Raw genomic sequence first — 19,924 nt, 5'->3', positions numbered from 1 at the left:
AGATTCTTGGCTTTGAAGCCGTAAGAGGTAGCACACGTTTTAGCTGATAACAGACATCTTCATGGAAGCCAGTAAATGTCCAACTTGTCCGAGGGAGAAATTCGCCACAGCGTCACCCTGTGGGTTGACTTGTGCCTGTCACAGCCGGGCTCATTCTGGGGACAAAAGGGATGCTTGTGAAATAAATGCTTTCTAGTTCTCTATGTAATGCAGATTTTTAAAAAAGAGAGAGAGTATTTAAAATTCCCTATGTGGATCTGAGTTTTCCTTAAATTGTGATTTTTGGTGTATTGTGCAAGTGGAAAAAAAGTTTAGCCCAGAATGCTGAGCCGTTTTAATTGGTTACAGATGGCAGTTTTGACAGAGTTAAGGTGATAATGTGATTTCAGGGGTGGGGGGTGAAAACTGACACCATCACTTGCGTAGGTAGCTGCCGCCTGTCTATATTCTCAGCCTGTTTCTGTCTGTCTTTGTCCCTGTTGATGCGCATGGCTTGTACGGGGACAGAGAACACCTTGGGACTTCAGCACTTAACCCACCAGGCTTTACTGAGAAGCCAGAGCATCTATTGAGAGAGTGAGCTAACACCGCCACGCAGGGTGATCTCTTCTGTAGGGTCAGGGGCCCCGAAGGTCGTTGAGGGGCCTGTACAGAGTAAGGCCGGTGCTTATTAAAGCCGCTTGGCCGCCTCCAGCCCGCTCACCATCAGCTGCGGAACAGAGGCCATGAAGGAGACACTGACACTGGGCATCGACCACCTGCTTCCTCCTGATTTATTTTGGCCTCTCTTAATTGGGTCTGTGGCAATTGTCTCATCTTATTAAGCGCCACTTTTGCAGTCTTGCCCTCGGACTTGGCACCGAGTCAAAGACCCTGAAGCCAGCAGGTGCTCAGGACCCTTAAATGGTTCATTGCCTGTATCAGCTACGGAGGGACAGCCCCAGGGGCATCTCTGACGGAAGGGACCTCGGCTTCTGAGCTCCAGATGGTGCTGCACTGCTCACCTGGGGTCGGGGGGAGATGGGCCGGAAGGACCTGACCCGAGGGGCGCTCTGTCAGCCTTCAAAACCTAAATGATTTGATGACAACAAGCAGCAAAGCACTTGACCTTCACGCGCGCGCAGCGTTACGGCAGCTGCGCGGCGTGCGAGGAGTCGTGCAGACGCTCGTGGGCTGCTCTGGGGCTGATGCTGGACCGCAGAGGGACATCAGACCTTTCCTGCTTTTCCAGCCCGTGGCCCAGCTTTGCTCCAGTGGCTGCTTAACAGGCTCCTGGGGGTGGGGGGAGGCAGGATTTGAAGAGCTACCCTCACTTTTTAAGGCAAAGAAGGAATTCCCAAGTAGTAATAAATAATAATAATAGAAATATTATTAGTAATAGATTTTTACTGTTGATCTACCACCTGGTGCCGGAAGCACAGCTCGTCTTTCTGCCCGTGTGTGGGGCATGGTCCTCCTCCAGCCCGTGCCCACAGCTGCTCCGTTCCCAGGCCCTTCCCTGCCGTGGCCACACACGGCTAGGGGCCTGCAGCTCCGCCCCATCCTCTGCCATCCTCACCCGGCCGAAAAGTGGGCTGTGGTGTGGAAGTCATTCAAAACCACGAAATGTGGTTTCATGACACCTTAGCACATGAAGAAATGACCAGCAACCAAAGAAATGCAAATGAAAACCAGTGAGAAGTTCTTTTCACTTATCTAATAAGGAGGGAAATGGACTGAGATAACCAGAGCCGGGAACGGCTCAGCGGGAACAGCTCTTCTCTGCGCCGCCAGCCTGGCCGGCGTGGGAGTGCGGGTGGTTGGTCCGAGGTCAGGCTGCACAGCGTGATTCCCTGATCTGCCAGTGCCTTTTCTGAGGGTTTATTCTAAATAACGTGAGATGAGCTTAGTGTTTGTGAGCAATAGTGTTTCTCAGAGTGTTTTAGAATATAAGCTACATCCATGTCCAACAGCGGTATGATGGTTAAATAAATCTTGTATACGTGATAGAGCTCACCCACTGAAACTCCGCACATGAGGAATTTTTCATTATGTCAGAAGCAGTAAAACAGAGTGGCCACCAGGGCTTTGTGGTCACTCATCAGGTTTGAGTTCCTTTCCCACTGCTTACAAGCTGTGTGACTTGGGAGAGTTGTTCAACCTCTTTGTGCCTCAGTTTCCTGCTCTGTAAAATGGGACTGACAGCAGTTCATACCTCTGGGAAGGGGCGAGGGCTAGGGTGCTGGTGAAGCTGAAACGAGTTCACGTATAGAAAGCGCTTAGCGGGGACCTAGAGCACAGTAACCTTTATGTCAGCCTCGGCTGTTTGCATCACAGACGTCAGGGAGTGTTCACATAAAACCAGATCCCCTGTAGAATAGCAGTCAGGCTGTCTGAAGTCCACATCTCACCACACAGAGACCAGAAGATACGTATCAAAATGATGATCTCTGGGGAGGAAGACTACAAGCAATTTTTGGTTTTTGTGCTTTTCCTGTATTTTTTCCAAATTCTCAACAACGAATACTTTTATAATTAAAAAAAAAAAACCTCAGCACTTTTCGAGTTGAAACCTTTTCCGCTTAGCCCATGGTTAATCAAGGTAGATGACCTCCCCAAGCTTCCTGCCACTCGGTGGGCTTTCTGTGTTACAGTCCTGTCTCTGCTCATTTCTAGCCAGCTTCGTATTTCTGCACAGTTTGACAGTGTTGTTCAGATTCTTCAGAGCTAGAACAGTGATTCCAAACTCTGGTTGTGTGCTGGGACCGTTTGAGGAGGTTTCAGAACATACCGGTACTGGGCTCCTGGCCAGGCCAGTCAGATCCAAATTCCAGGCACTGGTATTTTTTAACGGCTCACGGGGAAGTTCTAATGTGCAGGCAGGTGGTGGACAGCAGCCTGGAGCTAGACTGGCAAAGTTCTTCCCCGTCAGCAGAGCCCCTCTCTTCCTCTGATCAGTCTCGAAACGTCAAACTGAGTGGTGTTTCGGACACTACCTGAGGACAAGACATTATCACCTGGAGAGCTTGTTAAAAATACACACATCTGGACCCTAACCCAGACCTACTGAATCTGAACTTTTAGAGGGAGAGAAACTTGGCCATGTTTCTCTAGGAGGTTCTTACCACAGGTCTTTCTCAGCCGCACCCTGGGAATAGCTGGGAGCCTGGAGAAACAAGGGTGCCTGGCTCCCCGCCTGCCTCTGTGACAATGATGTGATGGAGCTAGGGTGCTGCCTGGGCTTCGGGAGTTGTGAGGTCCCTCCGGGTTCACGCGCAGTCATGGTTGACACCCATCAGTAGCGATGGTCCTCAGTCTGGGGTCCTGGGGTCCTGCTGCATCAGCGGCCCTCCCTCTAGTGACTCCTGCACTCACTCCCAGAGGTTGCCCGGTGGTCTGGCCTGAGCTGGGGCTGGACCCCCAGGGGCCCAGGACCGCACTTGGGAAGCACGGCTCCTGGGCTCACCCTCATTCCCTTGTACATCACTCAAGTACAACCAGCGTCCTGCTGTACTTGTGGGCAGCCTGTGGCTGCCACTCCTAGGCTCTCAGTGGCTAAACACTTGGCCGCCTCCCAGCCGTAATTAGTGGTCTGTGTTTTCTTTAAAGTTGACGAGCACTGTGGTTGGAACTCTTTTTCAAAATTCCCAGCCGGAGTTTGACTGGAAGTCTGGTCACAGAGGCAGAGAAGTACACGTTTGTTCTGCGCGGGTCCTCCCTTGGTGTAACCTCTGTGCCTCTGTTTTGCAGGTTTTATCATCAGCCCGTGCTAGCGTGGTCCTCCCAGCCCCTGGCCGGTCGCAGCCACGCCTACTGGCGGAGGAGAGATCAGGAGGGCAGCGGCTTGCTGGGCCCACGGGACCGGGAAGACGCCAAGGTCCGAGGCATGGCCCAGGCCCACAGCCTTCCGGAGCGCATGAGGGAGGGGCCCCGGGAAGTCGGAGGAAGGACAGAGGATGTGATGAGGAAGGCGGTCTGGGAAGAAGAGCTGGGAATGGCGGGTCCTGCCAAGTGGCAGAACGTAGGCCCCGGAAGCTGGAACCAGCCGCGGAAATTAGGGAGGCAGATGTCTGATGGTATTGGGGAGAAGCTGTTTCAAGACCTGCACCCTTTCGTGCGTGGGGAGCACATGTTGAGCAAAGGGAAATCCCAGTCTTTGCCTCGAGTTCTTTCCCCTGAGAGCCTGAGCTGCATCGACATTCCCATCCCGTTAAGCGATGGGCCTTTAGCGGCTGTTCCTAAAGGGCCATTTCATTCTCCAAATCGTGCGCCTGACTTGGAAGCCGCCAGGAACCCTGAGAAGGGTGGCTCCTCGGCCCCCTCACCCCGGCCTAAGTTTGGGAGACCCATCAAGCCTCCATCCTATGACTCCCACCAATACTCCAGGGCCGGAGCGGAGATCAGCGACCTCACAGCCAGCCAGCCGCCTGACCCACGCGCGTCCCACCCAGCGAAGACTAAAGACGCCAGGCAGGAGCTGGGGGTACCTGACCCCGGCCTGGAGCCCCCGGGGTATGTGCCTCCGCCCTCATACCGGTCCCCGCCCCAGCCTGGCACATACCCCTGCTCAGAGGATGCGGCGCCCCTGCATGACGGTGGTGGCTGCCGGGCACAGCCACATTCTGGGGAGAAAGCTGGTGCCGGCGGTCGGCTCCCTCCGGGCTCCCTCAGTGCTGGGCCTGAGTGCAGCCCAGGCCCCCACTCACCTTGCGGGGTCCCTCCGCAACCCCACCCTACCACTGCTTATGGCTCCGTCCTTTACATTCCCTTTGACGACCCTCGGATACGACACATTAAACTAGCCCGACCCCAGGGTTTCTGGGAAGAAGTGAAGCCTGATGGTCAGCCCTGCCCATCTGGTCCTGCCCCTGCCCCAGAGCCAGCGTTGGGGAGCCTGCGGTGTGAGGGTGCCAGTTGGAACCCATCAGGGAATGAGAGGGACCCCGCCCCTGCCACTCCCAGCCCCCCATGGCTGTGGGGCCAGCCTCTCCGGGATGGAGAAAATGGTGGCTTTCCTGACCAAAGAGACCACTGTGTTATCACACAGAGACAGCGGTCCGACGTGGGGGACGGCCCACTAGGACTCCCTGAAAGCCACGTTTCCTCCCTAAACCCTGCAGGCGAGAGTACCTGTGAAACTCAAACCCAGCTCAGAAAGTTTGAAACTGGGATGCAGATCAAGAAAAGTTCAAAGAAAAAAATGAACGAGACGATATTTTGTTTGGTTTCTGTCCCAGTCAAATCAGAATCATATCTGCCAGATACAGATACGAACAACAATGACTTAAAACCGAGCATGGATAAAAAGAACGGGCCCGATAAGAGCGCGGCTTTGCAAGAACAGAGTCTACTCAGCTTGTCCTCCACTGACCTGGAGCTGCAGGCGCTCATGGGAGGCCTGGCTGGGAGAACAGAGCCCCAGAAACAAGACCTGGGGTGGCCCAGAGGAGACAGACACACAGACGACCTCAGGTTCACTCACCCTGCAAAACACAGAGAGCTCACGTGTCCTGGCTCGTGGCCTGGGCACCAGTACAGAGACCAGCAAACACAGACCAGCTTCCCCGAAGAATCTCAAAGCCCGCGGCCCCTCCCCGGGGAGAAGCCAGGCGGGTCGCCTGACCCAGTGCTAACTCTAAAATGTCTGAACCCTGTACCCTTCGAAGTGCAGATGCAGGTGGCATTGGCTTCCAGCGACCTGACCCACAGGCCTGGGGCTCATCCCCTGAAAAGTCAGGGATCCCTCAGCCCATCCAACAACAGTGCTTTCTCCAGGGCTTCCTCGTGTGTCAGCCAGGCACCTGTGCCTAGAGCCGGCCAGGCACACCCCGGCGTGGACAGCCGTGGGCGTGGCACCAGCCCCGTGCCCAGGGGTGAGGTGGTCAAGGGGGAGACCACGGGCCCCTGCAACAGTCAGCAGCTCTTCGGGCAGTTCCTCCTGAAACCTGTCAGCCGCCGTCCCTGGGACCTGATCAGCCAGCTGGAGAGTTTTAACAAGGAGCTTCAGGAGGAGGAAGCAAGCAGCCGTAGCAGCAGCAGTAGTGAGGATGGTGAGACGGGGCAGCCCTGGGAAGGCCGTGCCGGCCCTGCAGCCCAGCACGCGGGCTGCTGCGAGGACAGAGTTGAGGAAGCGCCGAGGAGGCTGGTGGCTGAGGACCCCGGGCCCTGGTGGGGAAGTGTCACGAGTAAGTCCGAGAGCTGGAGCGAGGAGCAGCAGCCTCGCTGCCGCAGCCCATTGCAGGTGGAGGGCAGCAGAGGAGCCGCATGGCTGCCACCACCAGGAAGCTCCATCGCAGGGGAGGGGGACCAGGAGGTGGAGGATGGAGTGACCGAGCCAGCAGTCAGCCCAGGACCTGCAAAACAAGTGACGTCTTCTAGATTAAGTGATGCAATGCCAGTGTCCCCAGTGGATCCAGCCGAAGCAAGGGAGCCCCTGCTGAGTCAGGAACCCCCTGGTGGTTTAAGTGCCCCGGAGCTGAGCGAGGCCAGCCCTTCAAGAGCTGGTGGTGGGGAGCAGGGGAGCTCTGGGGTCCTGGTCTCCCTCTCTCTTACTGGCAAACTCCGAGGCCTCTCAGCACCGGACTTGAGATCTGTGGGGCTGACACTGGCGCAGGAGCGGAGCGCCAGCACGGTAGCAGGGTCCTCGGGGGAAGCCAGTGCAATAGAAATCCCCCCGAATGAGTCCCTCCAAGCCAGGGCTGCCAGGATCCTGGGCATCGAGGTGGCTATGGAGTCCCTGCTGCCGGGCGCCGGGAGGGTGGGGCAGAGCCAGCACCCCGAACCTGATGGAGGCACCCATGGCCCCGAGTCCCCTGGGCAGGAGTCTGTGTCCAGCCCGGCCTGCCGGGATGAGCCCTCGGCATCCACCGACGCCTTTCACGGCAGGAGGAAGTGCGGCTGGACCACAAGCCCTCTCTTCGTAGGAGAGAGGGACGTCCCCCGACGGGCTCCCCAGGCTTCTGAGCCCAAAGGGGTGGACGGGGACACCCTCATCCCCAGCCAGGCCCCCGAGCCTCAGCCCAGCCTCCAGGAGCCCCAGCCCTTCCATCCCAAGGACGTGGGGACAAAGCCACCCTTCAGGTCCACCTTGTTCCATTTCATAGAGAGGACCCCCAGCTTGGCAGCCTCCGAGAAGAGGCTCCGAAGCACTTCCAAAGTGATTGAAAGTTTACAGGAGAAACTGGCTTCCCCCCCGAGGAGGGCAGACCCTGACCGTCTGATGAGGATGAAGGAGGTGAGCTCCGTGTCTCGGTTGAGGCTCCTGACCTCCCGTGGCACTGAGTCTGCAGAGGAGGCCGAGGAGCCGACGGCCGAGAAGAGCTCCAGGGTGCGACCTCTCAACGCCAGGCACCTGCTCTCTGAGTCCAGGGGCGCCTTCCCGCTGGGAGAAGACGGGCACCAGGCGGCACGACGGGAGGAGAACGGCGGGCAGGACTTCTGGTGCCCAGGTGAGGAGGCGGGCAGGTGGGCGGCCGTTCCGAGGTCATTTGATGTCCTTAGAGCATAAAAATACCAGGTTGGTGGATGGTGAAACCTGCAGACTCAGAAAAGGTAAAATTGAGCCTGTGAGTTAGGGTACCAAAGACTTTTCATTTTACCAAGAACTATCCAGAAGTTTTCCTTAGAAAGCAGGATCTTGCAGTGTACTTTAAATGATCCTGTCTTTACAGAACTTATTTGTGTCAGTTACCAGGTAAAATTACCTGTATAAACAACCCTGGGGCCTCTTGCTGTGAGGAGGTGCATCCACAGAGTATTCTAACTTCAGTGCAGGCACCTTGGTCAGTCCCGTAGGAGACCACAGCATTTGTGCTCTGTACCTGCTCCCAAAATAAGCATTCACCCAGATAACCCTCATTGCTCTATTAACCAGATGAGAAAAGTTACACCTGGCTGGTTAAGTAAACTGCCTGCCCCTCGTGCTGTCTTAACATTTTCACCTTCCAGAGTCCTCTGTCCCCCATTCGTGGCTGTTTTCACCACCACACCATTCATGAGACTTGAGCAGTTCCGTGGACAGAATCAACAGCCTGCACTTTCTCCGTGGCCACCCCTGAAAGTTCACCTGCCAGCTCTGTGTCTTGCAGCCCCTGAGCTCTGATTGCTAGATCCCAGGGTGGGGTGGGGGGGGCAGTTCCGGCAGCAGCACCCTGCGGGCCCCTGGGCCTCCTGCACCCTCTCACATCCATGTGTCTTCAGAGTCTTCTCCACCTTACAAAAACAAAACAGTTTCCCATGACGGTGACGGTGGTTCCCCCAACACCGGCTCACCGGCTCAGCGCTGACACAGACAGGCGAGAGGGCTCTTGGCGTCCCTCTTTCAGGCGCTGGGGATTATCATGTATCCCAGAAGTGATGAGAAGAGTTGAGGGTGGGTGTCAAAGGGTCCGCATCATAAACACAGACTGGAAGGGAACCTGATCGCGAACTCCGACTTTGCAGTAAGGCAGAAACCGCCCCTCCTGAGTGCCCCAGCGCTGCCCCCAGACCCCCGTCCGGCCTCCTCAGCCGGACCCCGCCATCTCACTAGTGCCCCAGCTGCCTCCTATTTTGAAGTCCAAGGATTTAAAAGTAGACGGAAAAGAATCCAGAAATTTTTGTTTAACAAAAAAGTCTTCTTGGCACTTTGTAAGGTTTCCCGCAAATGCAGTGCGATTCTTAGGAGCGTCAGCCAGCGTTGCCCCATCCCTCATGCAGAATACATTACTGAAATAACCCCCTCGTCAGGGCCCTCTTGGATCATCTGAGCTGACAAATTTGGTCTCTCCCGAGGAGGAGGATGCTGGGGACGGGGAGCCTCCGCCGTTACGGCAGCAAAGTGCTACCTGGCCCATTTTTTGAGTTGTTGGGGTTCATTAAGAGGCAGCATGGTTTCCACAAGCCTTCCCACCAAAAATCTGTTCAGTGGCTTTTAAGTGCTGGTTAAAAAGACACCATAGTCTTTTAAAGTGAGTTTTTTAATCTATAAAATCAAAATGATTTTATCAGTTCTGAAAATTAAAAGGATTTTAAAGACCCCTCCTGTTACAATAAAAACACCAGTTTGTACAGATTTCTGTGCCTCAGTCCACGGCCACATATTGGAGGGAACATGTGACAAAATTTCTAGTTCAGCAAAGCACCCCCTCAGTTTCTAGCTCTGACCGTTTGGCACGGAAATGGGATTTGAAAACACCTCCATGATGTCGATTTTACCTTTAGCCAGCCGTTAAACCACCCTGCCCCGAGACTTTACCATTTTTTTTTAGCTGTAGTTTCTAACAATTCGAAAATTTAGTTTGTTTTTGCCTCTCTGATGCTTCTATTATTAATACACAATAAAATGACCAAAATTGAAGGCAGAGAGCTCCTCGCAGTGACAGCTGCCTCAGGCTGTCTTAAGCAGTCACACAGCAGGACACATTGGATAGTTTCTGACACACACAGCGGCTCACGGGACCCTGCACCGACCTTCCGTGTGCTGGTCACCAGGCCTCAGGACGCAAAGCCAGTCCTCTGAGAGGTCTTCCCTTGAGGGAGTAGGACTTTTGACATGTGTCAGCCTCCCCCCTCACTGTTTCTTCACCAATTAGAAGAAAGCTGTGTTGCCTTGTTGCTCATAAGCATTTGGACTTTTTCCTTTGGATACATTCTATCATTTTAAACACAAGAATTATTATCTCTGTCCCTGCCCGACCTTTTGCAGTAAGGAGGAAACCACCCCTGTCACCCCAGGGTGCTGGACCGACCCCACTGCTCCTGAATCGACAGCCCACTTAAATTCAGGTTTTGTTCTGGGATTTTAACGGAGGATTATACCATACTGTGTATGTCTGTGACCACGCTCTCTCTACCACCAGCACCAGCGCACATGCAGGCACACACACATGCATGCACACAGGCCCCCTTCTAGAAAGTGAGTATCTGTGTCACGTCCCCCTCATATCATGAAGTCTTTCCTTCAGCTTAAAGATGGTCCCTTCAGCTAAGGGTGTTTTTAGTGGTCTTTTTGGGGCTCTGGCTAAGAAATCAGTATCTCAGAACAGGTCGTGGAATCCCGTCGCTGCTGGGTGGGTAATGTTCCAGCTTAAGTGGAACCCGGGTGCCGAGTGTCAGAACCTGCTGGTCCCGTCAGCCTCCGCCGCACGCTCTCGTAATCCAGTCCCTGACGAGGAGGGGGAGCCTGTCTGGGACGGTTTGATGATGCCAGATCGTGCCACTGGAAGGCTGGACGTCAGCACAGCCTCAGGGGCAGCAGTTCTTGTGGGTGTTTGTACACAAAATACCCACCAGGGCGGGTTCTAGTGATTTGTCTTCACCTGAACTGTTGCCCCCAGGAACCAGGATTCCAGAGACTCAGGGTACTAACCTCTCTGTTCTCCAGGCCTCTGCCGGCCAGTGTAGTGGCCCTTGTCACACAGGGTTTCTGAGCACTTGAAACGTGGTGTATCCAAATTGAGATGGGCTGTTAGTGTAAAATGCCCACCAGAGTTCAAAGACATTATCAAAAAAAAAAAAAAAAAGTAAAATTTCTCAATCATTTTTATGTTGATTACCAGTTGAAATGGTACAGTTTCAGATATATTTGGTGAAACAAGATATATCATGAAAATTAATTTCACCTGCTTCCTTTTGTTTGCTTTCACATGGGTACTGAAGAATTTAAAATAATAGAATGTGGCATGTTCCATTTTTATTGGACCTGGACCCACCATGATCTGCAGAAGGAGCCCATTGTGTCCAGAATCCTCCCCATGGCTCCCGGTCCTGGGCCCTTAGCTTCAACAGGGGGCTTGGGCCGCAGGCATGTTCTGCAGAGGTGTCTCCAGGGACCTGCCCCCGGTGGACTGGTCAGTGCCCAGTGTCTGTGTGATTTGGGGCTTAACAGACACTCAGCCCCTTCCAGGCCTTTCTCCAGGTGACAGTGTGCCCTTTCCACAGAGCCCTCCATTGGTGACCACCAGCCTTGAGCAAAGGACATCTTGGCTCATGGGAGGTCCCTTGGAATCAGCACCAAATGAGGCCCACTGAGTACAAAAAATGTAGCGCTCAGCCCCCAGGAGCCCGTGTTGTCACAGTGGGTGTTGCGAAGGGTGAACCCACAGAAGGTCCTGGCTCCCGTGCACGCTGCTTGCTGTGTCCAGGTGGGCACCTGGCGTGGTTGGTCACGTGTGGGGAGCTGCCGCTTCCTCAGAGCACAGCCTGTCCTGTGTGGCTTTTAACATCTGACCCGAGTGCGACAGACGCTGTCTTAGTAGCTACGGTTGCAGTATCATGTTGTAAATACACCGTGGGGAGTTGAGAAGGTGTGAGGAGAATGCGGTAAAACATTCTGCTCCAGAGAAATCGGAATCCGTGTGGCCCTCAGAATATACTGTTGTCCAGCTGGATTTCGAAATAGATGGTCCTGTAGCAGTTTTAGTAACTATCAAGTTGTACCTTCCTTCCAGATTTCTTACATGTTCCCTCTAAAGACGTTAGGAAACCTTGCAGCTGCCGTGGCAGGAAGTTCTGGCCGTAGGAGGCACACGTGTGAGCTTCAGGTTTGCCTGGATCCCAGACCCCTGAGGCTCCCGGGGGGGACCAGATTCAGCACCACCCAGTGACAGCCCTGGTGACAATCTAGGACTACTGTTCTGTTGTATGCGGTCCCATTTTGGAAACCCAGGCCACCTGGGCCCAGTGTGTGTGGGCTATAGATTGGGTCAGTGTGGCCGCCCAGCTTCACACATCCCTGAGTGTGGAAAGCCCGGCAGATTTGTGCCAACGGGCGTGCCTCCAGCCCTGGGCCTCCCCGTGTAGGGGTCAGAGACAGGAGGCTCTCACTGTCAGCCTAGCACTCAGGATTTCAGGGTCCTCACGCCCTTCTGGGACATCCTTGATCACAAAGATACGGATTGTAAAGCAGGCTGTCCGTCATCAGAGTTGTAATTTACACACACAGAATATCTTCTCTCGCGTCAGCTAAGCACGTCACCGCTGGTTTACAAGAGTTGAGTTTAAAGTTAATTATGTTCCACTAAGAACAACAGGAAGGGACCAGCAACATACTAAGTGACTCTCGTATTTCCATCTGTGATTCAGGAATGGTCACACATGTCCCTTAAAAACAGACTTTTTGATGATAGCTTTTTATTCCTTAGTGAAAAATAGATTGTTGAAATGTCAGAAAATTAACATTTATAGACTTGTGGACTTTGTTCTCTAAACATCTTTATGTATGGGCTGAGGATTAAACAGACAACAGACCAGCTAATTTTCTTTCCATTGTGTTCTCTTTTTGCAGATTCGTACGACCCTAGCAGGGTGGAGAGGGTGTGACGAGATGCCAGTGAAATGCGGGGCCCCCGTGGTTGGCCGATGGCATGAGGTCTGAGTCCGCCCCTCAGCCCCTCTTGCCCTGTAAGAGCTGGGAGCCGCTGGCTTTTCCTGCGCTGCAACATCCTTTCCCACGGCTGCCAGGAAGCTCACAGGCCTCCAGAATCGCTTTATGGAAATAAAGCAGTAGTCCACTGAAACCATCTGTTTCCATAGCACGAAGAGTTAATACCTGTATTTAGGGAAGAGTCACAGAGACTCTCCTTAGTGGTGGGTTTAGCCAAGCTGGTAAGTAGTTTGGTGTTAACTTGGCTGTGTGTGAAAAATTCAAATGCCGACAATGTAGTGAATGATATTGGAAGGACTGAATGTCAGAAGTTCCCCCTCGCAGCCCCATGCCCGCGGTCTACACTCGTGTTCAGGAGCTTGGCACGTAGGCCGCTGCTGGAGTTTCAGCACTTTTGAGTTTCGGGGAAATGTGAATGCATATATATGACCCACTTCTAATCCATCTGGCCTTCTGCTGCTGGAAGTCACTTTACTCATAAGTCACTTGCCATCAGAGAATAAAAGCGATAGCTTTTAAGTTCCTGAAGGATTCAGCCTTGTGCTGTAACATACTAAGAGTGTTATTTATCTGGCAGTGAAGTACTTTGATCGTTTGCAAACATGCCATCGTCTGCTTTGCACTCAGTATTATCTATTTTTATTTCCTGTATGGATGTTTAGAAATTCTTTATATGAAAAATAATTGCCGGTTTAAAAGAAACCATTTTAACAAAGTAACTATATTTCTTTTTACAAAAAAATGCTATTTTTCTATGATGTAAACAGTTGTTAGGTGGCAGATTTTTAAGGAAGTTTATTGTATTTAAGAGTCTGTGTCCCTTTGTGTGAGAAGAACCCAGAGAGGGTTCACATTTGCTGTAAAGCATATCCGCCTGACCCATTCACAACTCTGCTACTTTTATTTGAGAAAGAGATGTCAATACAGACATTTTTCAGGGTTAATAAAACTAACTTTTCAGAAAGAAAAAAAAAATTTTTTTTTTAACAAATGTAGCTGTTAAGGTTATATCTGAAAATAACCCTCTTAAAACCAGCCAACATCCTCACGACAAATTTTCGCTGCCATATCCCCTAGAATTACCAAAAACAGTTTCATCTTTGTACGTCTATGGCAGTCTGCCCTAAGACCATACTATATCCACCCACTTTAAAGAAATATGTATTTTTATCTAGAATGATCCTTAATTAGTGTCCCCATATTTTTGGAAGTGCTAGACATGATATGTATGCCAATACAAAAGTACTATGAGGCCTGTGTATTCTACTGTGTTTACTATTGCATTAACCTGTGCAAAGTTTATGCATTTTGTATGCATTTGTCCCTTCTTTCCAAGTAAGGCATTCTTGTGAGCTAACGTTTCCTGAATGGTTTCTGGTCTCCCTCCTTTTCCTCTCCTTTTAGTTTTTCTTCTCTCTCTCTCTCTCTCTCTCAACCACCTTAGCTATTTTTAGGCGTTTCAAATTCCTAAAATGTGAACTGTTGGATGGTCTGCATTTTGGCCCTAAAACGACTCTGGGCTTTCATGGCCTGTTTTTATCTGTACCATATGATTTTATTTCATCAGAACTTCATGTATTTGGACTGTAATAAACAACACAGAATCTAAGCAGTTCTGAACAATCTTTTCAAACCCTCTTGTCTGTGGTCTTGGTTCTTACCTATTACTCACAGTCACTCCTTCCCAGATTTTGGCTCCTGCGAAGTTAGAATACTCTCTGCTTTTCACAGCCCGCTGAGATGGGCCAGGTCTCTGCCAGCAATGGCGGAAACAGTTTTTCCCAGGAAAAATTCAGTAGGGAAGAGGTCACTTGCTCTGTTGTGGTTGGTGTGCCCTAGTAGAGCTAAGGACGTACATGCATATGAACGTTCTGACTTCCTCTCAGATTTCCTTGATCCCGTCTAAAACGTCTTTTCATCAAAAGAACTAAGTTATAGCTTATTCCTCAAGAGAAAGAGAAGGACACTAAAGGGAAGAAATTATAGTACCTGGTGTGTATCACTAACCAAAACATGGCATTCTCATTTTTTCCAAAATGGCTGTATTGTCCATCCCTGAAACTATTCTGAAAACTTCATGGACGTGATCAGTATTTATACCTTTACCCTTAATGTCTGGATTCCAGCCCCTTTTTTGGAGGGGGTAAGTTGGAAATTTTGACTTTTAAACTTTTAAACTTGCATATTCTGAGATAAATAATATTGTTGTCTCTAATCAAAAGTGGCCTTCCCAGAGGTTTAGAACTTAATGCTAATAATTCTCTGACTATTTCTGTTGTTCATACATACACAACTCTCTCTTCATTTGTGGCTAGAACAGAAGTTCTCAGATTTTGTGTTTGTCCTTCTTTTTCTCATTCATATGACTTACTGTTAGTGTTTCATAATTATAAAAAATCAATTAAAAGTTCTAATTTTGACTATTTGGACTAAAAAATTATATGAGGAATCACATTTGAGATGTGTTTGTGTTTCTTGATTTGCAAAAGAAGGGGGAAATGTTGGTAATATAGCTCTAATTACCTTCCTGTGAAGAAGATTCCTGAATGATTGAAAACCAGGTATCTTTTTTTTTTTTCCAGTGGAGGTGCTAGGGCTGGAACTCAGGACCTCACTCACACTGAGCGTGCGCCTCTGCCCCTGAGCTGCACCCCCCTCCACTGAAAACTCAATGTCTTTATTGTTGTTTTGAACTTTACATTTCTGCAAAGCACAGAGAACTGTCTGAGGATGTGCAGCTCCTGACACCTTCAGGGTTCTTTTCCACGTTGTTCATAACAATTTGGGTTCCTTTTTAAAAACGTCCCTTAAAAATGTACGTGCCTTCTGAGATCCTGGTTCCCATCTGAGGCTTAGGTTTTGATTCACGTGGAAATTCTAAGTAGATCTTTTTTTCTGTTCCATCTGACAGTTGGTAAAGGGCTGTTGTTTTGAAGTTCAAGCGTTTAAACTCAAATGACTCTGAAACAGGACCCTGACCGCCTTTTCCAGCTCCGATAGCAGGCGTGGTTTAGGGCTTCTGGGGAAAGGGATGAAGTGGATCCTCTGTTGACACAAGTGCCTCCCAGCTCCCAGCAGAAAGGGCGGCTGGTAGATAAGATCAACCCACCACCAAAGGTTAGGTTATGTCTATGTGTTTTGGCTATTCTTTTCTTTTGTTTCAAATGACTAAATAATCCACAAGTAAGTGTCAGGTTCGCAATCTCTTAGAAACTGACCAGCACAGCAGAATTCCCTCTCTCTGAACATCTGAGCTTAGGGCTTGTAAGCAGCTCCCTTGTTCTGACCATCCCTGCTCCGCGGCTCCGTCTGTGTGTGTGGCGGGGTTGGGGGATGCAGCTTGAGGAATGGAGGGAAGGGTGGGAGGGTGTTTCTAAAGCTGAACCCCTTGCAGGCCTGGGGGATTTTCGCATTTTCTTTCCGTTTTGTTTTGAACTGCAGATTCTGTACATCTGTTTGTGGGAGGAGGGTGGCCACTTAAGACAGGACTTAAGAGACAATTCCCAGCGACCTTTAAGAGTCAGCCTGGTGGGAGGTCCTTTTCCAGGAGTGTGGGTTGGTCCTCTCCGGGACCCACCAAGTGCAGAAAGGGAGGTGATACAATAACGTTAAAGATGGAAGGGTCCCCAGCCTGCGTGTTTTGTTAAAAAAAAAAAAAAATGGGAGTGCTGAAGACTGTCATTCAGATTGTGGCCTCTTGAAAAGTTTGGCAGGGTGTAGCTAACTGTCCACTGGGTCGGTCTGGGCTTTGTGGTCAGCGTGGGGAGGTGGACGGAGTGTCTGCAGATCCCTGCCCTTGGCTCTGAGAGCCCCTGTCACAGCGTGTGTATTGCAGAGGACAGGCAGGCCCTTGCTCTGTGGCCCCTGCTCAGCGACTGAACTTGAGCCCACAGGCCAGCCCAGACTGTCGAGCTGTTCATCCCATTGCCTTGACCGGGGGTAAGGAAGACGCTCTCCCCGTGAGATGACCCCCCTCCTCGGGCTTGCAGCTCGGCCCGAGGAGGGGGCAGCACCCTGTTTCCTCCTGCCCTACACCCTGTGCACAGCAGGGCCGCGACGTGCACTGTTCACTAGCACGGGGCTGAGGAAGCAAGGGCCCGTCCGAGCTGAGACGCACGTGGCAGAAGTTAGACATGAAAACCAGAGGTCCCCGCCGTGGAGAGGAGCAGTAACCTACAGGTTAGGAACATCAGCCAGGCCCTCTCGACCGGGCCGGCTGGAATCCGAGCTCTCACCCTGGGACCCCTCAGGATGGCCAGGCAGAATCATCTCAAAAAAACAAAAACAAAAACCCAGAAACAAACAAACAAAAAAACTTGGGAAACTTGGTGAAGGCAAGGCCCTGTAACCCCACAGAAACTCTGTATCTGGCCCCGGAGACCCTGAGCGAGCAGAGGTGAAGGGGAGACCCTGAGTGAGGAGAGGTGAAGGGGAGACTAGGGACACCAGCCGGGCTCAGATGACTGTCTTCGAGGGGCTCTGGTGTATCTCTGCACAACGTAAAGAATTGTTATTTCGGGATGGTTGACCCACTCAGTAGCACACGTCTTCCAAATAAAGATTTTGCCTGAAAGTGTCTGTGTCCCTTGTCTTTGGCGGTGGGGGCAGGGCTGCCCTGTGAGCCTTACAGGCTGGTCCCTGGAGGGTAGCGGGCTGCATGAGGTGGGCACAGCTCCAATGGTGTCGGTGATGCATGGACCGGCAGTCCAAGGAGTTCTGGCGCCTTCAGTCTCCACCGAGCACTTCCTGGGTGTCAAAGCTCCTCTCTGCATCTCCCACGTGGTGGACAGAGGACAAGAGTCAATCTGGGGGCTGAGTTTGAGTTTGGGCTCCATCCCTCACCACGCAGACATCCCTTCTCTGAATTCTGTTTCCCCATGTGCATCTCTTAGCCCTTGAACATAATATACAGAAAAGCGCCCCCCCCCCACCCTCCAGCCAGTGCATCGTGGGTTTTCACCGCCTAGAGAATGAACGTAGTCCTGCCCCTTAAGGGGAGCAGGCCTGCCCGGCATCTTGCAGGTTTTAACATCCAGGCCTTGGTCTTCTTTGAGGGGTTTACCTCCTCGTTTCCAGTATTGCATTGTTGGAAGCAGATGCAAATTCTGTACCCCATCAGGGTCTCTGTCTGCTTCCTGTAGCCCAGGAAACTTACAAGCTGTTGTTTCTGAGTTTTAAAAAAATTTGGTCCTCAGGCAAGGGGACAGTGGTAAAGCGCATGCCTAGCATGCACAAGGTCCTGGGTTCAACCCCCAGTACCTCCATTAAAAAATTAATAAAGAAATATAAATAAACAAACCTAATTACCCCCCCAAAAAAAGAGAATTTAAAAATCATTGTAGACTGTCCTCTAAAGATACTGGTGTAATATACCATTTCACAGTGACCAAGAGAACCTGGCTGTCATCAGAAACTGTCTTAGAAATCAAAGGGGTAAAAAACAGTGTGGTCCTTTTTCCCATTAGCTTTTGCAGACCGTCACCCTCGTTCTTTCCTAGCTCCATGTGTGTGGGTCTCGGAGCTGAGTGTTCCGGGGCCTTCTCAGTTGTCTGAAATTTCAGATCGTGTGAAGATGCAGGTTTGAAAGTCAGAGCCCTTCCCAGTGGCTTGGTCATTGTGTCCACATGTTAGAATATAGCTGAAAAAAAGTCCCTTGGCCAAATTAATGCACTAAGATGAAACAGCCCAGGAATCAGAGGACCCTTTAACTCGCTGGGACCGAGGCCCCCTCCGCTACCCTCTCTGGACCACTTCCCAAGTGGAGAAGAGGGACTGGACTCAGTTGGCAGGTTTCTTCCAACTCTAAGGTTATATAACTACTTTTTGGCACAATCAGAAGTCCATACTATCTTTTGCCCTGCCAGAATGGTCCAAAAGCAAAATAATTTGAAAACTGTGGCTGTACATGACTGAGGGCCGAGTCATCGCCGGGGTAGGGAGGTCTGCCATTATTTAATCTTTCACCAGGGTGGTCCGCTCCCCGGTTCCAATAACTTAGCATGCTTCTCCCCCGCTGCCATGGTTACGGACCAGCCACGAGACCGACAATATGGAATTCTCCCAAACATTTCCCATAGGTTAGAGCCGGGCGCCGGGGTGTTTGTGAGCCTGGCAGTCAGTCCAAGACATTCATCTGCGGTGTCTGTGTGGACTGCTTTTCTCACAATTGAAATGCTCTCAGAGTTGGAGATGTGTCTCCCCAGCCAAGTCGGCCTTTCTGCTTCTCCCCGGTGCAGAAATCCACCCCCCACCGCCATCCCCAAGGCGGCTGGCTTGTACTTCCCAGGATGGAAGTGCTCTTGGTCACCCCCTTTCTCAGCCCCTGAGAGACCACGGCTCCCAGGAAAACAGAGCGACCGCTCTCTGGGGCCTGGTGGGGTCTGGTCTGGATTCAGCAGGAGAGCCCGGCTCTTCTCCGAGCTCCAGGAGGCTGGTGCCGGATCCCACCAGGCTCCGTCTGCTGCTGCTGCTTCTCGCGGCTCCTTCCTCTGTCCTGTGTTTCCTGCTGCATTAGCTGTGGGTGTTTTTGCCCAGCCTGACCCCGCTGGCGTTTCAGAGGTTATCATAGCAGCATCAGCTTGGGTAGAAATAAACCCAAATGTGTGTTTACCTAGCATTTCTTTTGAGTATTTAAAATGAGATGCTCAATGTGGGGGAGAGGTCCCTGCTGGGTGCCAGGTATGTTATAGGCATTAATTTAATGCACACCACTTTATGAAAGACAGACAGGCACAGGGAAGACAAATAATTGCTTACAGAAGCAGGGAGCAGCAGGGCAGGGGTTCAAACCAATTTCTCTACCCCGAAGTGCATGCTGGTCATCTCAGCTTGCTGCATCCCGGGAGGACGAGAGAACGATCCTCCAGCTAGACAGGAAATTCAAATATCTTACAATACTAAATGCATCTGTTAGAATCAGTTTTTAGCCCTTTACATAAGAAAATTGAAAGCAACAGGGGCTTAAAAGAGATAAAAGCCTATGCCAAACTTCAAAGGAGTCCAGGGCTAGCATGTCAGTGGCAACTGGGGAGCCAGGCTCCTGTATCTTCCTGTTCCAGCATCCTCACATGGTGGCTTCCATCCCCAGGGTAATCTCATGGTCCAAGATGGCTGCTAGAGTGCAAGCCATCTTGGACACTTTCCAGGTAGCTGATGGGAGGGAGAATTCTCCTCTCCAATGAGTTAGCCTCCTTTAAAGAGAGTTCCAGGAAGTCCTACACTCCTGCTTATATGCCATTTGCTGGAACTTAGCACACGACCAAAGGGAGGCTGGGAAATGTCCTTTAAATTGGGCACCACCATGGGTCTGAATGTGATCAGAGTTCTGTTACTAATAAAGAAAGTGACAATAGTTATGGACTGGCAACCAGCAGCCTGTGTCACACTAGAACCGCCCACAGGCGTCAGCTCCAGGGCAGAGGGATGCTCACGGGCTGGATGTAGAGCCTTTGAGTTGCCTCCATGACAGGAACCTCTCAGGCAGCAGCGAAGATCTTGACTCTCCAAAGACCAAAGATGCTGCCCCAGAGGAAGGGGAGTTTTTAATAGTGCCTTCAATCCGGTGGGGGAACAACCCCAGGG

The 19,924-nt window shown here is 51.3% G+C and overlaps 1 protein-coding gene across 2 annotated transcripts in view; it reads left to right on the top strand.

The window, feature by feature from the left end:
• The window catches only part of JCAD (junctional cadherin 5 associated), a 36,439-nt gene extending 21,637 nt beyond the window's left edge, over positions 1–14,802 (top strand). For both annotated transcript variants that reach the window (XM_074358465.1, XM_074358466.1), the window contains 2 exons: positions 3,730–7,427; positions 12,245–14,802. In XM_074358465.1, coding sequence (XP_074214566.1) covers positions 3,730–7,427; positions 12,245–12,279 — 3,733 coding nt within the window. In that variant the 3' untranslated portion in view covers positions 12,280–14,802. The remainder of the gene's footprint in view (positions 1–3,729; positions 7,428–12,244) is intronic.
• Positions 14,803–19,924: the final 5,122 nt, after the last annotated feature.

Source organism: Camelus bactrianus, chromosome 35, assembly GCF_048773025.1.
Source record: "Camelus bactrianus isolate YW-2024 breed Bactrian camel chromosome 35, ASM4877302v1, whole genome shotgun sequence".
Classification (NCBI taxonomy): Eukaryota; Metazoa; Chordata; class Mammalia; order Artiodactyla; family Camelidae; genus Camelus; species Camelus bactrianus.
The sequence above is the reverse complement of the archived record's forward strand: the minus strand, read 5'-3'. Positions and strand labels throughout refer to the sequence as shown.